General features: G+C 34.3%; 1 protein-coding gene and 1 pseudogene across 1 annotated transcript in view; one reads left to right on the plus strand and one right to left on the minus strand.

The window, feature by feature from the left end:
* Positions 1–3171: 3171 nt before the first annotated feature.
* Positions 3172–23795, minus strand: part of LOC148956695 (gamma-aminobutyric acid receptor subunit pi-like) — a 38178-nt gene continuing 17554 nt past the window's right edge. The window contains exons 3-5 of the mRNA XM_089091759.1: positions 8961–9043; positions 7308–7439; positions 3172–3245 (exon numbers count right to left, since the gene is read on the minus strand). Coding sequence (XP_088947885.1) covers positions 3232–3245; positions 7308–7439; positions 8961–9043 — 229 coding nt within the window. The 3' untranslated portion in view covers positions 3172–3231. The remainder of the gene's footprint in view (positions 3246–7307; positions 7440–8960; positions 9044–23795) is intronic.
* LOC148956696 (uncharacterized) lies at positions 13405–14426 on the plus strand (annotated as a pseudogene).

Raw genomic sequence — 23795 nt, forward strand, 5'->3', positions numbered from 1 at the left:
AATGTTTTGAAAAGAAACTGAGTGATGTTTTTTTGCAAATGGATTGAAGATTGTATACCTTTCATAAACTCGTAGATGCTTTGTATCTTGGTGCTTAAACAACACAGAATCTTGAGCAGATGTGTTGGCTAATATAAGAGATGTAATAATACATACAGGAAATCGAAAGGAAAAAAAATAAAGTGCAGGATAACGAGTTATGATATTAACGAGTTATGAAGGCCTTTCATAAATAAGAAAAAATGTATGAGATATTCATAAAATTGATAAATAGGATAATTGAAAAAAGTAGTAAAAGTCTCTTGTGTGAATAGCAATATTACTGGAGAATTTGAAACAGAAACTTGAGTGCGACAAGGATGTCCACTGAGCCTTTTATTGTTTGAACTGTACATTGACCCGTGACTAAAATATCTAGAATAGGAAACAAATGGCATTATAATAGAAGATATAACGATGAAGTTGAACAGTTTTGTGGTTGATCTGACAACGTACACGGAAACTGAAGATTATTTCAAAGTGGTCGTTCAGTCTGTAGATAAATATTGTCACATCTTTAACCTACAGCTCCATAGAAATAAGTCAGAAATGCTATCATTGGGAGACTAAATAGAAGAAGTGTGGAAGGGAACCCCAAGAAAGGGAAAAATTTAAATATTGGGTATGTTTTTTCAAAGAAGTTGGAACCAAACGGAAAGTGAAAACTGGATAAATACGATATTGAAATTCAAAATTGCCCTTAGACAAGGATATAGAAAAGGTCTGCGGGTTCACCAGAAGGTATAGAATGTGAATACCTATGCTTTCCCAGTTTTATGGTACCTACCCTTTGTTTCGCAATCCAAAAAGACACATCTAAAGCAAAATGTGATGCAATTTACCAGTACATATGGAATGAAAAATTACCACATAAATTGAAAACAGAAAATATGTTCATACATAGAAATTATGGAGATCTTCAGGTCATACATGTGGATTATAAGATGGAAGAACTTTTCATTAGGACAATGTTAGAACAAATGATAAGGAAAAAAGAATCATCAACAGGAGCTTGGGATGAAACATGGAAAAGAAAAAAAAACATACATCCACAGAAATATCATAAAGCCTTCAAAGAAATTTATAAGATAGAAAAATCAGGAATGTCGCTTGAGATAAATGGAAAAATTGTCAAAGAAAGGCTTAAGAAATATTATGATAAAAAGAAACAGTATCGTCCACTAAAGACAATTGAAAATGGTAGTTATCGTGAAGAAGAGGTGGACAAAAGTTTCATGCTACTAAAAAGTTGCCTGCTGAAGCAAAAAGTTAAAGAAGACATGTTTTTCTTTATGCATAATTTGGTAACCACGGGAGAGTCGAAAGTAAAGATGATTATGAGTGGTAGTAATGGACTATGTAAATAATGTGAGAAAAACTAGAAACGCAATGTCACGTAATGTTTGAATGTGAAAAACAAGAAACAAATATAGCAGGAATGAGGAAGTTATTCGCAAGTTATTAACAGGTAATTATTAACAGTTATTAGTTAGGAAGTTATTAACAATTAAAAAAAATTAAGTTAACTTAGAGAGAGCTATGTACCTATAAGTAGATGATGAGGCCTATATGAGGGCAATAATGTACATAATACCGCATTTTTGTTATTCCGTGTAGAGACGTGTAGAAAAGCAGAAAGGAGATTATTATTTGATAAATCGTGTAGGAACAGAATGGAAAAGCGTAAGGAAGACTAGAAAAAGGAGTTTTTTATTTTGGTAGAAAAAAAAAAGACGAAATATATGTCTATGGAATAAATATAAAATTTATGTTAAATATTTCGAACTTTTAATAAAGTGTTTGAATTTAGATTTCGACATTTGATTAAAGTTCTTATATGGGGTTTAAGATTGAGTATATTTTTAGGGAATTTAGGAATAGTATAGGAATTTGTATGAATTTTTAGATTATAGAGTTTAGGTTTGAAGTCATTTTTCTAATGATTACTTGAAATTTATTTTAAATTATTGGAATTTATTTTATATGTTGAGGGGGATACGATTGGCCTGTATTATTAAATGTTTGATTTTCGGGAATTTTTTTTAGGCTTATTGTAGCTACCCTATAACTCAAAGCTCAGCGTATTAAAAAAAAAAATGGTGTTATGTTTTCAATTTTTTTTTTACTTATGAAAATGTAGTGAGAAGTGTTTTAAAGTGTTTAAGAAAAGTAATAGTACTTTAATGTACAAAAATGTATATGTATTGTAAATTTGTATTTTAATGTTATATGTTACAGGCCTAATGAATGGGAGCAGCCCCTTGCCACTGTGGGTAGCTAGAATGAGAATTTTGAAATTGTTGTATGGTATATTCATGGATGAAGAATCGTATGAATGGGGAAACTGTAAAAAAAAAAGTTTATAGGAAAAGGTTAGATGAAATGTACTAAGAGAGAAAAAATTATGTATGCGAGGAATTAGAAAAGTGGAAAGATCAAGCAAGAGGTAAGATATATAGGTAGTAAAGTGAAGGAAATAATAATAAATTAGGGATGAATTAGATTGCAAATAAGCAGGGAGTCTTAGATAAAAAAAACAGGATTGATTTTTATTTTATTTTCAGGAGTACGAAAAGAAAACAACAACTGGTTTTATTCTATCCATTATATGAAGTATCATCAGCCCATCATAAAAAAAAACGAAAAAGAAGTGGAAACCAGGAAAGGAGGACCAAATACCGCTGAATAAAAGAAAGAAAAGAAGAAGAATTTGAAATATGTATTAAAAAAGGATTTTGTATATTTTCAATATTATAGTCTATTTTTGAATTTAAAAAAAAATAGAATCTTTGAACCTTTATAATCTAAAATCAGCGTTGATACCAAAGTCAAATTAAAATATTGCTAAGTAGCCAAGAATCAGACTTGTGAGTTTTTTTAACATATAATATCGTTCTTACCATCAGACGATGAAAACATTATAACAAAGCAGAATCCAATGAAAACATCATGTCCTCTGAAGTAGGAAACTTTCGGAAGTTTTGAGTCAGCATATGAGGCAAGAGTTACTAAGGACAAAATTGATGTAATGCTGATGCTTAGCTTCGCAGCAATATCAGATTCTGGTAGCAAGAAAGCAAGCCACGAAACCATGACGATCATTAAAGCAGGAATATAAATCGACATTAAAGCAATTAAAGGAGATCTTCTAAGCTTAAGCTCAAACCAAAGTACTTGGTAGACGGAGTCATTCTAGTCAAATACCACTATAAAGAGATAAACAAAAAAAAATAAAAATAATAGAAAATTACTAAAGCGTTGATAGTAAACCTAAAAACTTAATCTGTCCTAAGAGCTATGAACATACGAAGGGGTTTACTAACACAGAAGGAGAAAGAAACTCATTAAAAAATTATAGTAGCCATATTGTCGGGAGCATATAGAAAATGTATAAAAGAATTTTTTTTTTTTTTTTTAAAGAGCCGCTTATTTGGGTGATCATCCTTCTATGCGTGGGTTAAGCCGAGGTATTCTTCGCTCATATATAGAACTACCTTATTTAAACATGTACATTTTAAACATATCATATGCAACAGATAGCAATGCCTAAGTAAAGAGCGATATGGCGTCTATTATTAAAATTGTTTTTCTTTTCTTTTCCCCGGCCACTTCATATGGAAATGATGATCATAGAAACTCTGTAGAGCAAAAATTGAAAATCTAGCTTAAAGAAGTCAAAATGGTTTTAGGGTAGTCGGCCTCCCCCCCACACCATTTTCACATACCCTTAAGAAGTTGAAATAAATAAAAAGATGCTAGATGCGTCTGGGTTGCCAAATGATGCATCTGCAATATCTTAGGAACAGTTTAGGGTGTTTATTTTTAACTTCCATTGAATTTTGAGGGGAATATTGACTCAAACCAAAAGACGCTATATTGATCCAGGTTGTCAAAATGGCGTATCTGCAATACCTCAGGTATAACTAAAGATCTAAAGTTGAAACTCTTATGAAATATTGAGTGGGGAAATAGGTTAAATCAAAAGACAGTATGTTTCGTAGAAGTTGTTATAATATTTTTTTTTATCTGTAATATGTCAGGAAGGCTAAGGATATTAGGTTGAAACTTCCAGGAAATGTCGAGGAGATATGAGACTAAAAAAAAATTTATGTACATACAAGTTGTCACAACGACGTATCTGCAGTAACTTAGGCACAGCTTAGGGTATTCGTTGAAATTTTCTTTTGAAGGGGATAATAAATTAAATCAAAAGACACTAGGTTCATCTAGGTTGTTAAAACGGTGTTTCCACAATATCTTAGGAACGACTAAGGGTATTAATTGAAACTTTCAGGCAATTTTGAAGTATGTTCAACTAATTTAAAAGAAGATATAAACGTCCGTTTTGTCAAAATGGCGTTTGTGTAATATCTAACGTACAGCTAAGGGCAATAAGTTGAAAATCTTCTAGGGAATGGTAAGAAAATATTGAACTAAACCAAATATACCATTTCCATCCAAGTTGTAAAAGATGACGTATCTGCAATATCTTAGGAACGATTATTGGTATTAATTGATTATTTCACGGTATTTTGAGGGATAATATCTAAATCAAAAGATACTATTTTAACCCTTCAAAAAAGTAATAATCTTTAGTTTAAGTATAATTTTAACCCGAAAAAAAGCAAGGTCTCTAGGAGTGTTGGAGTCATCAGAAACGTAAAAAGCACATTTACTGGGTCTATTTTTAAAACTGTTTTCTACAGTTTAGTCCAGTCATTTGTTTCATTTTATCACGTTATTTGGATGTCAACTCTTTCTTCATTACTGAAGCCACTTTTGAAACTTTATGGTAAAGCAAACTATTACTCCGGAAATTAACTGTTCTTCATTTAAATCCTGGCTTGATTGATATCTTCTTATTTAATTTTGGTTCCTTTTTTTACTTTTTTTAATTGCATGGCAGCCTTCCTGCTGTGCTTTGTAATAATATATCTTTTATTTTTGACCAATCGACTTATCATTACCGCACTTTCAACAAATTACAGATTCCTCATATTCCCTCAATGTGATCTGACTTCAGGTCCTTATAGCTTGTAACATGATCTGGACCACAGTCCCGGACTCTGCACAAAGCTGTCACTCCTTTCGTTGCTTCGAAGAATATGTGAGAATATTTAGTTAATAATTAACCATATTTTTTGTTTCCACTTTTTTAGTTTTCCCTGGGATTGATGTCTGTGGATTTTAGTTGGATATTTACTTGAGTTTGTGAAGTCATGAGCTATCCCCTCCCCTTTCAAGATTGTGACTTTAAGGTATAAGACTGGATTTGATTTTTAATTTTGTTCATATTTGTATTGATATTTGTTTCTCCCTTGTTCTTTCCAAGGCATGGAGCCTTATGGTGATGACTCTGTTTAAGTTTCCTTTTTTTTCTTAGTCACTGCAGTTTTTTAATTAAATAAATGAACTCAACACCAGACCAGGTTGCAAAAAAAGGAACAACTGCAATATTTCAGGAACAGCTAAGGGTGTTAATTTATACTTTCGGGGAGTTTTGAGGGATATGTGGAACGAAATTAAAAAATACTATACGGAACCAGGTATTTAAATTGCACATTTAAATTATATTAGGGACAGCTATGGGCAGTAACTTGAAACTTTGGGGGATTGGTTTGAAGGATGTTGAAGTAAGTAAAAAAACGCTGCATATCCAGGTTATTGAAGTAATGGCGTACATCTAATGTCTCGGTATGAGTAAGGGTATTCAGATGAAACTTTCAAGGAACGTTGAGGTAGATTTTAAATTGAATCAAGAGACACCATATGAGTCTTGGTTGTCAAGAGGGAATGTCTACAATATCTCAAGAATGGCTAACAGCATTTAATTGAAACTTTAGTGATTATGTAAGAAACACTATGTGGAGATAGATGTCTATAGAATCTTAGGAACAGAATTTGATTTTTGAAACTGGATATTCAAAGTTCCAGTACCCTTTTTAACAGTCAAAAGCAGTTAGAGGGTAGCGTGCTCTTCAGTTAAGCTCATTATTCGTCCTCAGCGCCTATAATCCCAAACACACCCAGTCCAAATTTTGAGGCTACCGTTTCGTCTACAATAGTTGTAAGATTTAGCTAATTTTTACGCAGGGACGAGAGCAAATGTATCTGCAAGGACTCCCGCAGCACCTACAACAATAGTCATAAATTATGCAATATGTTCTGATTTTGCATATATGGAAAGGTGGAGCACGTTTGATTCTGGGAGTTCTGGAACAGCTCTGGGAATACAATTGAAACTTTCAGGCTCTGCTTCAAAAAGGAAGGACCAACGGATGGGCAAGGGGTAATCAAATTTAAATCAGGGGAAGAGGAAAGAGTTAATTTTTTTTATCCAATCCATATGTACAAACAGTTCTTGTATTACAGGGTCTTATGAGACTTTTGCATTTCCTGGGAAGAGCAGCACATGTAGTAATACAGTGCAGGTTTTGTGTAAGTTGGTTAAGTTCAAGGCAGGGAGCGTGTTGACTCTTCAATAGCCTAACATGGCCTTCCGAAAAGTTGAGTTAATAAAGCTGTTAAAATGGCCTAAAGACGGAATATGTCGTTTCTCACACAACATTTAGTAGAGACTAAACTAAACAGTTTGGATAATTTCTGGTCTTGAATATTACTTTCAATATTATTGAATGATCAGTCGAGTAGAAGGCAGTAGAAAAGTCAATGAAGGTTCCAACTCCTTTGGTTCTGGGAACTATGTTGAAACAACTGCCATGTGAGCTAATCAGTGCACCATTATGCCTGCCTTGAATGCATCTTCGATCAGTTAGATCTGTTGTGTTTCTTACAAACCTGAATGAGCTAACAATAACTTAATTTTTAGTCCCTTACAGCCATAATGATAAAGAACATGCTATGGAAGCTTTTTACGTTCAGTCCATGTTATTTCTAAAATGAAAGAAATGATAGAGGGAAATAGTGCTACACATGAGCTTGGACACATCTTGGGCCCAGGGACTCACCCGGTCCCATCCAACTATAGAGATTAGAAATATCTGCACTATTTTAATTTCAACAAGTCCACCTTTCTTCTAAAACATAAGCGTTTATATACGGTGTTCGTACAATACATGTGTATCAGTGTTCAGTTTTAGTAATACTTGTACTGCTCCATTTAGTGAAATTTTATTAGTAAGTTTCATTTTAATATTATTTGTTATAATTTTGCAACTTCGATAATTATATTATTTACCCTGAATCTTCGACGTTCCGATTTTTGTTCTTAATCTTTGCAGACAAATATTAGGTACTACAAATCTTACCTGGTGTGTAGTCCACAGTCTCTATACCTCGGCCTGACGTGTGTACTTTGAAGTCCATGGCTGACAACGATGGAAAAAAGTATGATCCGGAATCATTCCATTTTAGATTTATTGAATTATTGCCATAGGTGTCTAGAAATAAAAGTAAGCTCTTTTATTTAGCTGAGATTTAGGCAAGTATGTATGAATACTTACAGATCATGTTTTAAATCTTATAAATTCGCTAGATGATCTTATACCTATTTCTGAGATAAACGTATCTAATAGCTCTACAATTTCACAAAAATTGTCTGACAGCGTAAATAAAAATGATCTATTGGGCACAATTTCAATATATTATTTTTCTCTTCCGAATTGACTTTATTTTACCCTGTGAACTAACCATAGAAAAGAAAAAAGTGTTCAAATTTAATACTAGCCTACAAAATCAGAAAAATTTTACATATAGCTCAAGCTACATTTAGACATTAGGAGGAGGGTGGTAAGACACAGTTACATTGTAAATAGCTCTTCAATGTTCAATAACAAGAATTTTCTGAATATAATCAAGTAACCATTTTGTATAACGCTTATATCAGAAGAAAGAAGAACTTACTTGTGATTGTACCTAGTTTAGAAGGGAATTTCTCATGGAGGGGGGCATTTTTGTAGTGGAGAGAGGGAATTTTGCATGGTGGTGGGGTTATTTTCTGGGAGGAACACGCTAGACCCAATTCATCAATGTGTATTTATTTCGTTAATTTTTTCCTCAGGGGTAATCATTTCGACCCAAGGTCCTAAAATTTTGAAAGACACTGATACTGAAGGACTGATATTGAAAGTTCTAGAGCCATTTTATGTTACAAGGGTGGGTCTTTCCATATCAAACTGAATTTTTTGTAATTTTGTGGAGTGTGACAACAATTATGCACCGAAAAGGGGCAAGACCATATTTATTGCACCGAAATATGTTTTGTACTAGTAAACGTTCACGTTAAAAAGAAAGGTTTGACAAGGGAGGAGTCCCTTACATACATAAATAATGCCTGATTTACGCTTTCATGTCAATATTTACTTTTATTTGGAAAATAAAACTTTTTTTTTTTTATTTATCATGAAAATATCACAACAGCCCTTTGTACCGAAACACAACCTATATATACATTTTTCTTCTATTTTAAGAGCATATTCATATTAGCTTGCCTTAGTATCTGTATAGATTTTAAACTTAAATGAAACTCCTGTTTCGTGTGGAGTGCTAAATTCAGGATAATGTAAAACTATCTGGGGTGATGTAAAAGGCTGGAATGAAAATGCCAAAATTTGGCCGAATCAAACCTGGAAGACGAAACAACAAAAATAAACTCTAATATGTTTAGTGTGAATTGTCACAATAATTATATATATATATTTTCATAGCTATTGCGGTGCTCATGATCTTTTGTATCTTAATATCTATGTTGTTTCCTTCTAAGTGAAAGGGTTGGTAATAAACCCTTCTTCAAAGGATTGGTAGTAAATTCCATAGCTGCTAAAAGTCAACAAGTCAAGAACAAATCAAAAAGTAAAATAAAAGTCAAAGAATAGTCAAGCACACTAAACCAAGTTACAACTACGAAATTTGTTCACGACTTATTTCTTATACCATTTTCACTAAAGTAAGAATTTACTTACAACTTTCTATGCGTATCTTTGTCGTAAGGGTGTCAAATGGATAAAGGTGCAAGTCGTTACTATATCGAGCTGTCAAGCTCATCCTAGAAAGGAAAAATATATTCAGTAAAAATCTGCTAAACTGATGTATAATATTCAGAAAAGGTAGATAACTTTTATTCTGCTGATATATTTTCTTTTTGGTGCCTTTGTTTTTCCACTTATTTATATAATTTTTTTCATCGGAGATAATTTTCAAATCAATTCAACATTACTGCAATCCTGATTGTTGCAATACAGTTTTATTCCCCAGCCCCTTTTATTTTCAAGTATTAAATCTTGAAAATCCACAAATTCGAAAAAATTTATTCATTCAATTAAATTTAGTGCAACAGCAACACCTCCTTCTCTCACTTTAAAAGTCTAAAACCTACTACGTCATTGGCGCTTTACTGAAAACTATATGTGTCTTGTTTTTTTTTTATTTAAATAAAAAAACAAGTTTTTTTAACTGAAAGTAAGGAGCGACATTAAAACTTAAATCGAACAGAAATTATTCCGTATATGAAAGGGGCTGTCCCCTCCTCAACGCCTTGCTCTTTACGCTAAAGTTTGACTTTCTCACAACTCTATTTTCTTTAAACAATGAAAATAACACCATCATATTCAGCGTATCAGAGAACCCTACTGTAGAGGTTTCAAGCTCCTATCTACAAAAATGTGGAATTTTCCATTTTTTGCCAGAAGAAAGATCACGGATACGTGTTTATTTGTTGTTGTTTTTTTTCCTTTTCCTCAGGGGTGATCGTATCGACCCAGTGGTCATAGAATATCGTGACAGGGCTCATTCGAACGGAAATTAAAAGTTCTAGTGCCCTTTTAAACTGACCAAAAAAATGGAGGGCAACTAGGCCCCCTCCCATGCTCATTTTTTTCCCAAAGTCACCCGATCAAAATTTTGAGATAGCCATTTTGTTCAGCATGGTCGAAAATATTATAACTATGTCTTTTAGGATGACTTAATCTCTCGAAGTCCCCAGGGGGAGGGCTGAAAGTTATGAGCTTTACCCAATGTTAACATACAGTATTGCTTATTGGGAAGTATACAGGAGGAATTTTTTCTGGTAGTGAGGGGTGGGGGTGAGTCGGGGGTTATATGGGAGGATCTTTTCATGATGGAAGTTTTCATGGGGGAAGGAACAGTGCTATGAAGGGGGTGCCAGATTTCCCATCATTATTTAAAAAAAAATCAGAGATTAAATATAAAAAACAGGTTTTTCAACTGAAAGTAAAGAGCAGCATCAAAACTAAAAACGAACAAAAAAATATTAGCTATATGATTGGGTTCACCTTCTAGTCAATGCCTCGCTCTTTAAGCCCAAGATTTTTTAGTACTTTCATAAGAGCTATTTATTCTAATTAACGGCCCTTGTGATTAAAGGGGTCATTTTTACAGAATTGGAACTAAATTTGGTTTACTTATCAAAAACTGTTTGACTATAATGAAAATTATATAATCCCTATCTATGTTTCAGCTAACATGGGCTAGATCTCGTTCTTTGCTATAATTAATGTAAAAAAAAAAAAAAAAAAAAAAAAAAAAAAAAAAAAACACATCCGTGGTCTTTCTTCTGGCAAAAAAAAAAATTCCACATTTCTGCAGATAGGAGCTTGAAACCCCTACAGCAAGGTTCTCTGATACGCTGAATCTGATGGTGTGATTTTCATTAAGATTCTAAGACTTTTAGGGGGTGTTTTTCCCTTTTTTTGAAAATAGGGCACATTTTCTCAGGCTGGTAACTTTTCATGGATATCAGAAAACTTGATGAAACTTATATTTTTAAAATCAGCATAAAATCCGATTCTTTTGATGTGTCTATTTATATTAAATTTTCGTTTTTTAGTGTTTCGGTTACTATTGAGACGAGTCGCTCTTACTATACAGTTTATTACCACGAACTATAAGAAAATACTGTAAATAGTAACCTTTTCAATGTGATTATAATAACTTTATATTCGTTCTTTATTATAATATACAATGATTCGTTTTATTACTTCAGTACTACTGGCTACAGTTCGTTCCTTAATGTTACTATCATAAAAATTATATAATCCCTATCTATGTTTCAGTTAACATGAGCTAGATCTCGTTCTCTGCTGTAATTAATGTAAAAAAAAATTAAATAAATAAGCACGCATCCGTGATCTTTCTTCTGGAAAAAAAAAACAAAATTCCGTATTTTTGCAGATAGGAGCTTGAAACCTCTACAGCAAGGTTCTCTGATATCGCTGAATCTGATGGTGTGATTTTCATTAAGATTCTATGACGTTTAGAGGATGTTTCTTCCTTTTTTTCGAAAATAAGGCTAATTTTCTCAGGCTCTTCACTTTTGATGGGTAATATTTAACTTCACAAAACTTATATATTTAAAATCAGCATGAAAATTCGATTCTTTTGATGTATCTATTGAAATAAAAATTCCGCTTTTAGAGTTTCGGTCAATATTGAGACAAGTCGCTCTTACTATACATTTCGTTACCACGAACAGTTTGAAACAATCCGGGAAACAGGAAAGAGCCTACAACTTTTTCTTATTTGGAATAGTAAGAGACAATCCTCAAAAAGTCAGGTAGCTAACTAATTTCATAATTTGTTCTTTAACATAATCTTCATTAATCAGATCTTTTAATATATCCTACATGGTCTAGTGGTTGGGATAGCTGGCTCTCATCCAGTTGACTCGAGTTCTATTCCCGGTACGACTATTTCTATTGCAACTACTTGTAAGGCTAAGAGCAATAAGATGAAAATTTCAAGAAAAAAAATGAATATACAGATTTTTGAAAGGACATGTCATAGCAATGGCTAATTGTATGAAGTTAAGCGCTAATACTACTGCTGTGACTACTATTACAACTATTACAACTATAACTAAGTGTTTGAAGGTGAAATTCTGTAGAATATTTCAGGGGGAAGGTAAACTTCGTAACAACACGCCATCGGTATATCAGCAATATCTAAGGAACAGTTTTGAGTGTGAAGTTTAAACTTAAAAATGCTTGTTGAAGGGGTGTTGAACTAACCAAAAGACAATATTTACATCGTAATACTACTGCTTCTACTCCTACAACTACTACTACTGCTACTATTATTATCACTACTACTCATGGGCGCCAATAAGCTGAATTCCAGGGGGGGGGGGGAAACCTCATCTAATTGGCACTTTTAATGCTATATAATAGAAATCTCAGAACAAAAATATAAAAATAAGGCAGCATCATTCAGCCAGGGGGGGGGAGGTAGCCCCCCTGCCCCCCCCCATATGGGCGCCCATGCTACTACTACTGCTACTGCTACTAAAGCTAAGACTGCTGGTGCAGTCTTAGAAAAAAAACATGCAGTAGAAAATGCTACTACTGCTACTGCAACTATTGCTACTACACAAGCTAAGGCTATTAAGATGAATTTTTCAAGGAATATTTAGGTGGATGTTGAACTAAATGAAAACGAAGTATGATCATGTAGATTGTCAAAAGGTGACCAACCAATACCACAATAATGGCTTACATAATTAAGTTTTAGCTTTCTGGGTAAGCGGCGGTGGATTTTGAACTAGTCAGAAGACACTACATATATACATTTAATGCTATTTTCACAGTCACTGTAACTAAGGGTATTAAGTTAAAACTTTTGGAGAACGTTTAGGCGGGTTTTCACTTGAACAAAAAAAACTATATGCACACAGGGATTAAATGGGCATACAGGCAATATCATAGGAAGCGCTGCTTTATCGTAGCTAATTATATCATTGATATTTTAAAGCAGCTAAATTTGATTAGGAATTAAAAGCTCTAGTGCCCTTTTTAAGAGTCAAAAGCTATTGAAGGGCAATCAGCCCTCCGCTTTAGCTCAAAATTTTCCAAACACTTCCAATCAAAATTTTAAGACTGCCATTTTGTTCAGCATAACTGAACGGTCTAGTAATTATATCTCTATGGTTATTGGGTAGGTCAACCACCCACTGCTATGCAATTTGCCCATTATGCTAAGAAACTGAATTTGCTTTGAAATTAAATCAAAACACACTGTGTGTATGCTCGTTGCCAATAAGACATCTCAACGATGTCCCAAAAACGACCGAGGGTATTAAGTTCAAACTTTCAAGGCTGCTTCTATTACCACTTCTGCTCTTAAAAAGTAAATAATTCAAAAGAGTGTAAGCGTATCCAAGCTATCAAATAGCATAGATAGAATTCTTTGGGAATGGTATTAAGTTTTGTTTACAGGTCAGCTAAAGGAGGTACAAAACTAAATTCTACTCCAAAAGGAGCGCCTTAGCTCCGCCTTCGAGTTCAACTGAGATAGACCTTTGCAATCGCCTCGATTGACCAAAACAAACCACCAACCACCAACCAGTTGACATTAGCATTCGCTTTGATTCAGACCAAAATACCAAATTAAATAATGAGTGATAGTGAGTTAGTGATTGGATTGTTGGACAATTTACTTGATGAAGATTATGATCGTGAGAGACGTGGAAGGCAATATACAGCTCATTCGCGTCGCAGAGTACTCTCAATCGTGAGTGATAGCGATCAAACAAATGGCTGTCGGAGCCCAGAGTTTCAAACTCGTGATCGGTATGGCTCTCGGAGCCCTGAAATTAGTTCTAGGAATGAAAAATCTTGCTCTCGGAGCCCCACAAAAATCCATGACACAAAGCGGAAAGCTTCTCCGGAAAAACACAAAGGTAAAAGATTAAAAGAAAACACGTCAAATGACGCTCTATTCAAAAAGATTTCTGAAGAACGTTCTGGTGCCAAAAAGGGTCCCAAGATCCATAAGAAACTTGCCAAAGTTGCAAATAGAACTTTTTCTGAGCCTTTGGAAATAGTGAAGCTAAAAGAGTTATTTGAGCACCACACTAGGCCTGCGAATACCGAAAAAATTGTTCCTCAAAAGGTGAATAGTGAAATTTGGGCTATTCTCTCATCACAGGCTAAACAGAGGGATGCTAAGGCACTTCAAGTGCAGCGGACAATTACTCACTCAACATTTGTGTTTTAGAGGCAGAAAATGCAATTCTTGAGCTAGAAAATGAGCATATTAAAGAAAAGGTTGTCAAAAACCTTACAGATGCAGTTCACATGCTTGGCCTCACCAATTACGATCTAAGTTTAAAAAGACGTCATGCGATGAAATTTGAATTGAGCCCAGATCCCACTGTAACATCAGCTTTATGTGCTCCTGAAGTCAAAGTCACGGAGTATCTTTTTGGCAAAGATATTGCCAAAACAACGTCTAAAGCTAAATCCTTGGCGGATTTGAAAAAATCTTTTGGAAAACCAAAAAACCTGCAAGGGGGGGCCTACCGTTATCGCCGATGGCAGAACGAGGCCCCCCATCCAAATTCTCGCAGAAAGCAGGGCCAGGACTGTCAAGAGAGGTCGAAATTCCAAAATATCCAGAAAAGGGAGCGCAAATAGCTGGTATGTACTATTTATCATACCCCGATCTTGATTTTTATGATTTTGTTGTTAATTTCAATCGGCAGTCACAACATTTGGCTGATAACTTTAAAGCTGGGAGAATTAGTAAGTACATCTCAAAATGGCAGTCAATAACCAGTGATTTGAATATTTTGAATATTGTAATCTCAGGCTATAAGATTGAATTTGAGAAAACACCACTAAAAGCTTTGAAAACAAAAAACAAAAGTTTTACGTTTGAAGAAATAGAGCCTATAAGAAAAGAAGTTGATATTTTATTGCATAAAGTACCCGACTTTAGAATAAAGGAAATACGTTGTATTTCTCCCGTTTTTACAGTCCCAAAGAAAGATGGGTCTACCCGGTTTATTCTTAATTTTGAAAATTTAAATGAAAACATTAAATATTACCATTTTAAAATGGAAAGTGTTCATTCTGCGGTTCTTTTGATGACAAAAATTGTTATATGGCCTCTATTGACCTAGTCGATTTTTATTATTCATGCCCAGTTGATTTTGAAGATCAAATGTGGCTTTTTTTTAAAGTTGACCATTGTTATGCGTTCACTTCAATGCCGAATGGCTTATCATCTTCCCCGAGGGTTCTTACGAAACTTAAACCTGTTATCTCTCTGCTTCGAAGAAAAGGGTATTTGTCAGTTACGTATTTAGACGATTCTCTCCTTCTGGGAAGGTCATATTTAGAGTGTCAAAATAATGTCTATGAAACAGCGAAATTACTGTCAGAGCTGGGGTTTGTGATCCACCCGGGAAAGTCAGTTCTCATTCCAAGCCAACAAATAGAATTTCTGGGCTTTTTGTTAGATTCGCGATCAATGCGTATTTTCCTGCCGTAAAGAAAAATTAAAAAAGTTATACATCTGGTTTCAAAAATTCTTAGTCAAAAATTGACTACGATTCAAGAATTGGCTCAAACTCTGGGCGTTCTTGTTTCAACATTTCCAGCAGTAGAATTAGGGCCCTTATATTACCGAAAAGCGGAATCGTTGAAAACTCAAGCATTAAGGTACGCGAAGGGTAATTTTGCGGCAAGGGTAATTTTAACATCCGATGTAAATTTGGAACTACAATGGTGGTTGGATATTGCCAATCATGCTTCTAAAGCAATTGAGTCTAGATCAATTGACAAATATTTGTGTAGTGATGCGTCGAAACTAGGTTGGGCAGTCGTGGATAAATATTCCATGAAAACGGCCACAGGTGAAGGGTCCTCAGAAGAGAAGAGATTTGATATCAATGTCTTAGAAACGAAGGCCGTTTATCTGGGATTAAAATGTTTTGCCCATGATATTAAAGGCATGCTTGTTCGGCTGCGTTCTGACAATATAACCACAGTAGCTTATATAAATAAAATGGGAGGATCAAAATCTAAATTTTGTAATTATTTCGCAAATAAGGTCTGGCAGGTAGTATTGCAGGGCAAAGGATGGATATCTGCAGAACATGTGCCTGGGGTTGCTAAAATTGTGGATAAGGCATCACGAAAATTTGATAATGAAAAGGAATGGAAATTGGATTCTGAAATATTTACTATTTTGAATTTTTGGTATGTCAGTCAGTAGATATTGATTTGTTTGCGACTAGATTAAATTTTCAGATTAAACCATTTGTTTCTTGGAAACCAGATCCAGAATGTTTATTCGTAGATGCATTTGCAATGAATTGGAAGCATTATTTCTTTTATGCATTCCCCTCATTCAGTTTACTTCTGACGATCCTTCAGAAGGTGGAAACAGATCAGGCCACTGGTATTTTGATCTTTCCAAGCTGGACCACACAAATATGGTATCCCTTATTATTAAAGCTTTTAATAGGAAGTCCAATATTTCTACCAAATGATAATTTTACTTTGTCTCTCCCACAGAAACCGACCTTGCACCATCCATTGTCCAAGACGTTACACCTAGCGGCTTGCGTCGTGTCCGGCAAGGGCTTCAGCACCAAGGATATTCTCCCTCCACAGTCGATATTATCATGGATTGATGGTGGGATTCAACTACCCACCAGTACAAAGTTTAAATTGAAAAATTGGTCAAATTTTTTGAAAGAAACAATCCAGGCCTTGGAGGCAACTCTACCGGAAATTTTGACATTTCTTAGGGAACCTTTTCACTCAGCTGTTGGATACAGTGCTATTAATACTGCGAGGAGGGCTTTATCGGCAATTCTACCAAGCCTTCAGGTAGGCAGTAATCACATCACCAAGAAGTTTATGAGAGGTGTCTTTAATAGAAGGCGTAGTCTACCCAAGATTTCAAGTATTTGGGATGTAAAATGTGCTTTTTATCTCTTTAGACTGACATCTTGTGATATAAAAAATCCACAATTAAATACACTAACACAAAAATTAGCATTTTTATTTATTTTATATGCTTGTGAAATAGTTAAGTTTTTGACAAATTTATCACTTAGAAATATTGTACATAATGAAGATAGAAGTTTTGATTTTCAAATCAATGTGTTGTTAAAAACATCGAAACCGGGCAACCACAAATCAGTAGTTAAATTTCGAGCTTTTCAAGAGTCGTCCCTGTGTCCGACGACGCACCTAGCTAGGTATATTAGAATGACATCATATCCAAATAGACACGACGCACTTTTTCTTACATATCGTAAGCCTCATACTGCTGCGTCCAAGTCATCTATTTCTAGATGTATAAAAGAAGTTTTATTTCTTGCAGGTATAGATATCAGTGTTAATGGTGCTCATAGCACACGGTCTGCCTCAACGTCCCACCTTAAAGCAATAGGAATTGATGCAGATCAAATCATAAAATATATAGGCTGGAAAAATGCCAAAACGTTTGCAAGGTTTTATAATAAACCAATTGAAAGTGGTCAGCAGTTATCTGTCTTTTGAATATATTCACTGTAATTTGTTATATTTGAAATATCTTCCTATAAATGAATTTTTGTACAACAGCCTTTTTTAATGAATAGGGCTATTATTCATCATTAGTGTTGGTATAGCTCATGCTGAACTTTAAAATCTCAGTTGAACTCGAAGGCGGAGCTAAGGTGCTCCTTTTGAAGTAGAATTGATAAATTAAACGAAAATTTACCACGTCTGAGGTTTGTGTGTAATTCTAATCCAAAGAAGGAGCACCAGCGTAGCTGAGAGTTCAACTGTCCTCCCAATTTCCCTTCCCGTTGAACTCTCAGCGTTTCATCATGAGCTTAACCACCGCATATTATAATCAAACAGTTCGTGGTAACGAACTGTAAGTAAGGAGCGACCCGGCTCAATGGTAACCGAAACTCTAGAAAACGGGTTTTTGATACCAATAGATATATCAAAAGAATCAGATTTCAATGCTGATTTCAAATATATAACTTTCATCAAGTTTAGTGCTACCCATCAGAAGTAACGCGCCTGAGAAAATTTGGCTGATTTTCAAAAAAAGGGGGAAAGACCCCCTAAAAGTTAAAGAACCTTAATGAAAATCATACCATCAGATTCAGCGTATCAGAGTACCCTACTGTAGAGGTTTCAAGCTCCTATCTGCAAAAATGTGGAATTTTACATTTTTTGCCAGAATAAAGATCACGGATGCGTTTTTATTTGATTTTTTGTTTGTTTGTTTTCCCTAGGGGTGATCGTATCGACCCAGTGTTCCTATACTATCGTGGGAGGGCTCATTGGAACGGAAATTAAAAGTTTTAGTGCCCTTTTTAAGTGACCAAAAAAATGGAGGGCAACTAGGCCCCCTCCCACACTCATTTTTTTCCCAAAGTCATCTGATCAAAATTTTGAGATAGCCATTTTGTTCAGCATGGTCTAAAATATGATAAATATGTCTTTTAGGATGACTTAATCCCCCGAAGGGCTCAGAAGGTGGGATAAAAGTTTTTAACTTTACCACATTTTAACATTGAGGATGGTGTATGGGTAATTATCCCTAATGGGTCAGGAGGTTTTGTTTGGGTTTTGGGTTGGTCAGGGGGGCGAAGGGGGTATTGTGTAGGATCTGTGCAGGAAGGACGGGTTCCGGGGGGCAGGGACATCTCCCTGTAGGGGGCGCCGGAATTGCCAGCATTATTTATTGGTTATTGGGAAGTATACAACCATTTTCAGGAAGGATTTTTTCTGGAGGGGGGGGCTAGAGGAAACAGTGACTCTGGAGAATATTTCCGTGGAGGATGTTTCTTTGGGGTAAGGGACATTTCTATGAAGGGAGCGCCGGATTTCCAAGCATTATTTAAAAAACGATCAGAAATTAGATAAAAAAAAACAAGTTTTTTCAACTGAAATGTAAGAAGGAATATTAGAACTTAAAACGAACAGAAATTATAACGTATGTGAGGGGGTTCTCCCCCTAGTCAATACCTCGCTCTTTACGCAACAGTTTTTTTTAAGTGCTTTCAAAAGAGCTATCTATTCTAATTAAACGACCTATGTGATTCAGGGGTTTGTGAATCCAATTTTTTTTTAACTTTTAACGTAAAGAGCGTGGTATTGACTAAGGGGAGAGCCCCCTCATATACGTAATAACATATACGTAATAAAAAAAACAATAAAAAAACAAGCGATACGGCTCAATAGTAATCGAAACTTTTAAAACGGAATTTTGATGTCAATAAATGTATCGAAAGAATGTGTTTATAATGCTGATTCTAAATATATAAATTTTATTAAGTTTAGTATTACTCATCAAAGGCTACGAGCCTGAGAAAATTTACTCGATTTTTTAAAGAGGGGGGAAACATCCCCTACAAGTGAAAGAATTTTAATGAAAATCACACCGTCAGATTAAGCGTATCAGAAAACCCTATTACATAGGTTTCAAGCTCATATCTGCAAAATCTGCAACTTTGTATTTTTTACCAGAAAAAAAATATACGAATATAGAAGTTAGTTACGTAAGTTAATTTGTAAAGACATCCATTTAGCAAACGAAAAGTAAAATTTTTATGCAAATAAAAGCTGCATTAACTAAAAAACGATCAGAAATTAAATAAAAAAACAAGTTTTTTAAACTGAAAGTAAGGAGCGACATTAAAACTTAAAACGAACCGAAATTATTCCGTATAAGAAAGGGGTCGTCCCCGTCTCAACGCCTCACTCTTTACGGTGAAATTTAACTCTGTCTTACAACTTCATTTTTTAAAACAAAAAACAACTTTAGCGATAAGAACGAAGCGGTGAAGAGAGGGCAGCTCCTTTCATATACAGAATGATTTCTATTCGTTTTAACTTTTAACGTCGCTCTTTACTTTCAGTTTAAAAAACTTGTTTTTTTTATTTAATAACTTTAAAATACTGTTTTTGTTTTGGTCAATCGAGGCGATTGCAAAGGTCTATCTCAGTTGAACTCTCAGCTACGCTGGCACTCCTTCTTTGGAGTAGAATTACAATCAAATTTCAAACTTGGTAAGTTTATGTTTAATTTATCAATTAAACACTACTATTTGTGTCAAGGTTTTCAAAATGGTGTATGTTTTTAAAAATTGTTGAAAAAGTTTTTCCAGCATACAAATAGCAGGTCAAACTAAAAATTCTTAAACAGCAACAAAAGATTTAAAATATTATTCTCTTTTTCCCTGAAAGAGGCGATGTCAATATAAATGAACAGAAATCAACTTAAAAAAGACTATTTCCAGAAAATATGTTTACCAAAGAAAATTAAAGAACTCCATTAAACCAATAACAAGCAAAAATAGAATTATATAATCTACCGAGTTTATAACTACCAAAATCAGCATCAATAAATAAATGAAACCCAAAAAAACAGAAATTACAATAAATTTCCGAGTTAAACTCAAAACGAGCAGAATATAACACAAGTAGGGCTAAAACAAGTAGGTCAGAATATAATTTGCACTTCACTGAATTTTTGTTTAGTGTTATTACTTTTGTAACTTTAATAAATAAAAAATTATTAAGATTTTAAGGAACAAATATCAACATTTGTGTTTGATAAATATCAACATATTGCACATTAATTTGTGGTTTTTCAGTAAATTCCAAATTATATTCTGAACTTGAGAAGGCATAGGGGTTTTGAGCCCTATTCATGATAATTTATGCTTGTTTTGAGTTTAACTCGGCTATTCATTCCAAGGGCGGATCCAGGATTTTTTTTTCGGGGGGGGGGGGTATTAATTTTTGACTCAGTGTTCGACTTATTTTATTGATTTTTACCTAGGTTTTACTAATTTTCGACTTATTTTCGACTCGGTCAAAAATTTTGGTGGGGGGGGTTCAAACCGGGTAACCCCCCCCCCCTCGCCCCCCTGGATACGGCCTTGATTTATTCTAATCTCTTTTGGTTTTGGGTTTCGTTTATGTATTGATGCTCATTTGTGGTAGTTTTAAGCTTGGTAGATTCTTTGATTCTATTTTTGTTCATCTTTTGTATAATGGAGTTCATTACAGCTCAGTTTGTGGGATTTCTTACATTAATTACAATAAATAACCAAATTAAACTCAAAACGACCAGAAATTAACATTAGTAGGGCTGACAAACCCCATGCCCTGTCAAGATTAGAATATAATTTGCATTTTACTGAAAACAAATACAATTTAAATGTTTTCACTTTTTTAACTTAAATGAATGAAAAATTATTAAGAATTTTAGGAATAAATATCGGTATATGTATGTTAAACTGTCAATTCACATTAACTTGTTTTTTTTTCAGTGAAGTGGAAATTGTGTTTAAGATTAAATTATGCTTCCCCCTCCTCAACACTTCACCCTTTACGTTAAATTTTGTATATTGTCCCTGTTCTTAAATAGCAACTCCTGAAACACAAGGGTTTAAAAGTACCATAAAAAGTACAATAACCATAATAATAACAAGCTTTTTCAAAAGTACCAAGAAACTTTAGCATGAAGAGTGAAGTGTTGTTGAGGGGGCAACCCCCCTCATATATATAATAATTTCAGTTCGTTTTAAGTTTTTATAAGTCCATTTTGAGTTGAAAAAACTTTTTTTTTTTTAATAATAACGTGAAGATCGGGGTATTAAGGAGGGGACAACACTTTCATATGGGGAATAATTTATGTTCTTTTTAGCCTATAGTTTAATATTTCTCCTTAGTTTCAGTTGAAAAAAAGTGTTTTTTTTTATTTATTTAATTTCCTTCAAACAATTTTTCAGTTCAAATGTAATACAAGACAATCGACAAGTAAACCACTCACCTTTGCTAGCTATCTTTATTCGTTGCACTCTAAAATACTTGTCACGTTTTAGCATAAATAGAGAAAATTTGAGGGGTGACAGACATCTCTTGCATAAAGTAAAATTTTTCTTCGTTTTAAGTTACAATGTTGCTCTCAAATCTTCATTAACAAAAAGATTCACTTTAAATTCAATTTTAGAAGCAATCAACAAACGGGTTTGATATAAAAAAAAAAATTCTTTAAGGGAAACAGTTCAAGGTAGTGGTGAAGCACAGTTTTTAAGTGGGCTACTCTTCTAAAGCGTTAGATGTCTAATGTAATTAACTAAAAAAAACTTTTTTCACAAAATAAGTTTTTCAAAGAAAAGTAAAGAACTCCATTAAACTAAAAATTAGCAAAAATAAAATAAAATAATCTACCAAGCGTGAAACTACCACAAATCAGCATCGATAAATAAATGAAACACAAAACGACCTGAAATTACAATAAATAACCGAGTCAAACTCAATACGAGCAGAAATTATCATAAGTAAGGTTCAAAATCCCTATGCCTTTCCAAGGCCAGAACATAATTTGCGCTTAACTGAAAAAAAATATAAATGCTTTTACTTTCATAACTTTAATAAATCCAATAAGATTAACATTTTGATTACTAAATATCAGTATATGTATATTAAACTGACAATGCACATTCATTTATGTTTTTCCAGTATTATAAAAGACTGTATGGATTACATCAGACAACTCATTCACAGATTCTGAAAGATGATGGGCCTGTTTTCGCTAAAACTACATAGGTCTATTTTGATGCTTAGATTTTGGTTGAAGCTCATTAGGTGTAATGAAGAACGACTAGTAGGAGCAGCTTATTATCAGATGTTGAGTTATAGTTCGAAAACGCCTTGGCCATCCCAAACTAGGTCATTACTAGAAAGAGTGGGAATGCCTTACTTATGGAATGATGGTCTTGGTTCCCGTGATCTACCAACAAATTTAGTAAGCCAGGTACGATTTATCTTAGAGGGTCAAGAAATTCAGTTTTGGCAAGGGCTGGTCTTAAATTCAGCTACATTGAATCATTATAATCAGGTTAAACCTAGTTTTGGAGAGGAAATCTATTTAAATTTAATTTACCGGCTATGATTTTATATCGATGGATTCAGCTTAGGCCGAATTGCCTTCCAATCCGGAGCAGGCAAATGGTGTTCGACAGGGGGATAGTACATCCTGATGGTCGGTATGTGTGTCCTCTTTGTAAAGATGAGGACGAAGATTTGGACCATTTTCTCCGAAAGTGCCTGCTGCTCTCTGATTTAAGGGAAAAATACTTAAATGGGATTGTTTTGCTGCTTCCGGTTCTGCTGCTGGTATTTTAAAAAGTAGTAATCCAACCACAATATTTCGTATTGGTGCATACACAGAGAAGGGATTAGAAAGAAGGAAAAGTTTTTACAATTATTTATTATTAACTATATGGAATTACATTTATTTTCTCAATAAATTACCATAAGGTATTTTTTGCTATATATCATGTTAATGTGTGTTTCGTAATTTAACCCTTGCCCTGACGACTGTGGGGGGAGTGTCGTGCTCAAAGGTATAATTTCCTGAACTTTAAACTGCGTGGAACAAAATGGCCATATCAAAATTTTTATTGGATGTGTTTGGGGAAATGGTGGGAGTGGAAGGGGTGTTAGTAGTAGAGATGCCTTATTGAGTCCGACGCCCACAATACCCCTTCGAAGCCCGAACCGGACACTTTTTTTTAAAATTCCGACGCCCACACCAAATAAGGGCATAGAGTCATTAGTGAGACTGATTGCGTAATGGGGTCAATGACCTCTTTCACCAGGTGTGTTTTTGGCACGCTCTCAACGAATGTCAATGTTGTTATTGTTTCCGAGGCAAAATGCCAAGGTCAATGTTGTTGTTGTTTTGAACAGAGTCATTAGAGAGAACACGTGGTTAATGGGGTCAATGTTGTTGTCGTTCGAAGCAAAGTTAATGACACTTCCTTCCTGTTCGAGGCAGATGTGTTGATCCAGAAATAGTATTTGTTATTGTTATTCGAACCAGATGTTATGAGGTTCCGAGAAACAGTTAATGACATTTCCTTCCTGTTCGAGGCAGATGTTATGATCTAGAAATAGCATTTGTTATTGTTGTTCGAGCCAGATGTTACGAGTTCCCGGAAACAGTTAGATCATGTGTTTCCTTCTCAG

Source organism: Artemia sp. Qi Xiang Cuo, chromosome 1 (genome assembly GCF_049724085.1).
Source record: "Artemia sp. Qi Xiang Cuo chromosome 1, ASM4972408v1, whole genome shotgun sequence".
Classification (NCBI taxonomy): Eukaryota; Metazoa; Arthropoda; class Branchiopoda; order Anostraca; family Artemiidae; genus Artemia; species Artemia sp. Qi Xiang Cuo.